This window comes from Plectropomus leopardus, unplaced genomic scaffold (assembly GCF_008729295.1).
Source record: "Plectropomus leopardus isolate mb unplaced genomic scaffold, YSFRI_Pleo_2.0 unplaced_scaffold1512, whole genome shotgun sequence".
Lineage (NCBI taxonomy): Eukaryota > Metazoa > Chordata > Actinopteri > Perciformes > Serranidae > Plectropomus > Plectropomus leopardus.
In genome coordinates this window covers 1-1,784 of record NW_024616190.1, presented here as the reverse complement: position 1 = coordinate 1,784, position 1,784 = coordinate 1, and the positions used below count along the sequence as shown (strand labels likewise).

At 46.8% G+C, this 1,784-nt stretch overlaps 1 protein-coding gene across 1 annotated transcript; it reads left to right on the top strand.

Moving 5' to 3' along the window:
• The first annotated feature begins 22 nt into the window (after positions 1–22).
• LOC121964296 (probable ATP-dependent RNA helicase DDX27) lies at positions 23–1,398 on the top strand. Its single transcript, XM_042514510.1, has 4 exons — positions 23–134; positions 726–846; positions 1,087–1,180; positions 1,326–1,398. Exons 2-4 carry the CDS (start codon positions 765–767, stop codon positions 1,381–1,383), a joined length of 234 nt encoding a protein of 77 aa, XP_042370444.1. The 5' UTR covers positions 23–134; positions 726–764; the 3' UTR covers positions 1,384–1,398.
• The last annotated feature ends 386 nt before the right edge of the window (positions 1,399–1,784 follow it).

The window sequence follows — 1,784 nt, the reverse complement described above, 5'->3', positions numbered from 1 at the left end:
GCAGTACTGTGCAGTGCAGTAACTGGTCCTGGTGTGTTTCAGGGTCTCAGGCTCTGCAAGAGTTCGATCTGGCTCTGAGAGGGAAGAAGAAGAGAGAGAAGTTCGTGAAGAACGGCAAGAAGAAGGAGCTGACGGTGAGAACTGTGAACGAGCAGCAAGCGAGAATCTCTGACTGATCGATAATCGATCGATAATCGATCAATAATGGATCTGTGTGCCCCACTGGAGGCGTGTTGTGATCAGGCAATTTTTTCGGCAATTTTTGTTATTGATTTTTTTGGTGTTTTTTTTCCAAGAAAACATTTTGGCTTTTTTTTAAATTACATTTTTGTCAGTTTCTCAATTTTTCAATCACACCATATATCACAGCCAGAAACCATAAAATCAGAAATTTTCTGATTTTCAGATTTCCAACGGTTCTTGAACACATCATACAGGCTTGGAAACTAAATTCTCAATTTTTTTCAAAACTTTTCTAAAACTCATAAAAGGTTTAGCCATGTGATTTTGTTTGGTGTGATGATGTCATCAGAGTAATGTGTAATGCTCCGGTGAAGCTGCTGATGTGACGCAGCTCGAGCGTTCGGCGGTTTGTTTACCGTCTCGTCCGCAGGCTCGAATTCGAACCAAAGGCAAGAAAGGAAATAATACGGGTCTTTAAAAAATTTTGAAATGTCCATGAAAATGTGACTGACAGAGTTTTTGTCTGTGGGTTCGTCTGTCAGCCCGAGGAGCGCGCTCAGTTCGAGATCCTGAAGGCTCAGATGTTCGCTGAGCGGGCGGCGAAGAGAGAGCGGCGCCCGAAGAGAGCGAGAGCCATGCCCGAGGACGAGACGCCCACCCGAGGTCAGATACACACCAGTGCCTCAAAGTACTCACAAATACTACATCAGAACTTAAACTGCTCAGATGTAGTACATCAGTACTTTAAACTGCTCAGATGTACTACATCAGTACTTTAAACTGCTCAGATGTAGTACATCAGTACTTTAAACTGCTCAGATGTACTACATCAGTATTTTAAACTGCTCAGATGTAGTACATCCTTCTGTCAGAAGTACTAACTGAGGTGTGTCTCAGCTGCAGCCAATCAGAAAGCAGGAAAAGGAGGAAAGAAGTCCGCGTTTGACAAAGAGCTGACCAACACCAGCAGCAAGACGCTGAGACACTACAGAGCGGGGTGAGACACCTGTCTGTCCCCACACCTATCTGTCTCTGCACCTGTCTCACATGTCTCTCTGTACACCTGTCTCACATGTCTCTCTGTACACCTGTCTCACATGTCTCTCTGTACACCTGTCTCACATGTCTCTGTCTTCTTGCAGCCCGTCCTTCGCAGACAGGAAGCGCCTGGGTTTGGACAGGAAGCGTGCGGGCAGGTGAGTTTACCTGCTCTCTCTGTCTCTGATGGACGGAGGCGTGCCGTTTGCTTGTCTGTCTCTCTGATGGACAAATCAAACCGTGGCGTGTCGATGCTGTAGTGAAGGGTTTGCGGCCGTCTCCATGGTAACATGTTATGACGAGTCTGTGGAGGCACAGTTCGTGAAAATGTGACACGTTTCTGTGGTCAAAACAATAACCGTGTCACTACAGGTGATCATTTCTGTTATTGATCTGTGGCGGCGCACCTCAGGGTGGACGATGTGTTGCACCTTTAAACTGGTTTTCACCGCCAACAAAGAAGAAGAGGAAGACGTGCGGTTTTATGCCCGTTTCACTCAGCGCGTCAACAGTGCGTGACCTCAGCCTCGCCGAGCTGCAGCGTGTTTCATGCGTGTGGTGTT

Excerpts from the sequence above, each read along its gene's own strand:
- LOC121964296 (XM_042514510.1), top strand. The coding sequence starts at position 765 with ATGTTCGCTGAGCGGGCGGCGAAGAGAGAGCGGCGCCCGAAGAGAGCG. Across the intron at positions 847-1,086 it reads GGACGAGACGCCCACCCGAG|CCAATCAGAAAGCAGGAAAA; the intron begins GTCAGATACACA and ends TCTCAGCTGCAG. Across the intron at positions 1,181-1,325 it reads CTGAGACACTACAGAGCGGG|CCCGTCCTTCGCAGACAGGA; the intron begins GTGAGACACCTG and ends GTCTTCTTGCAG.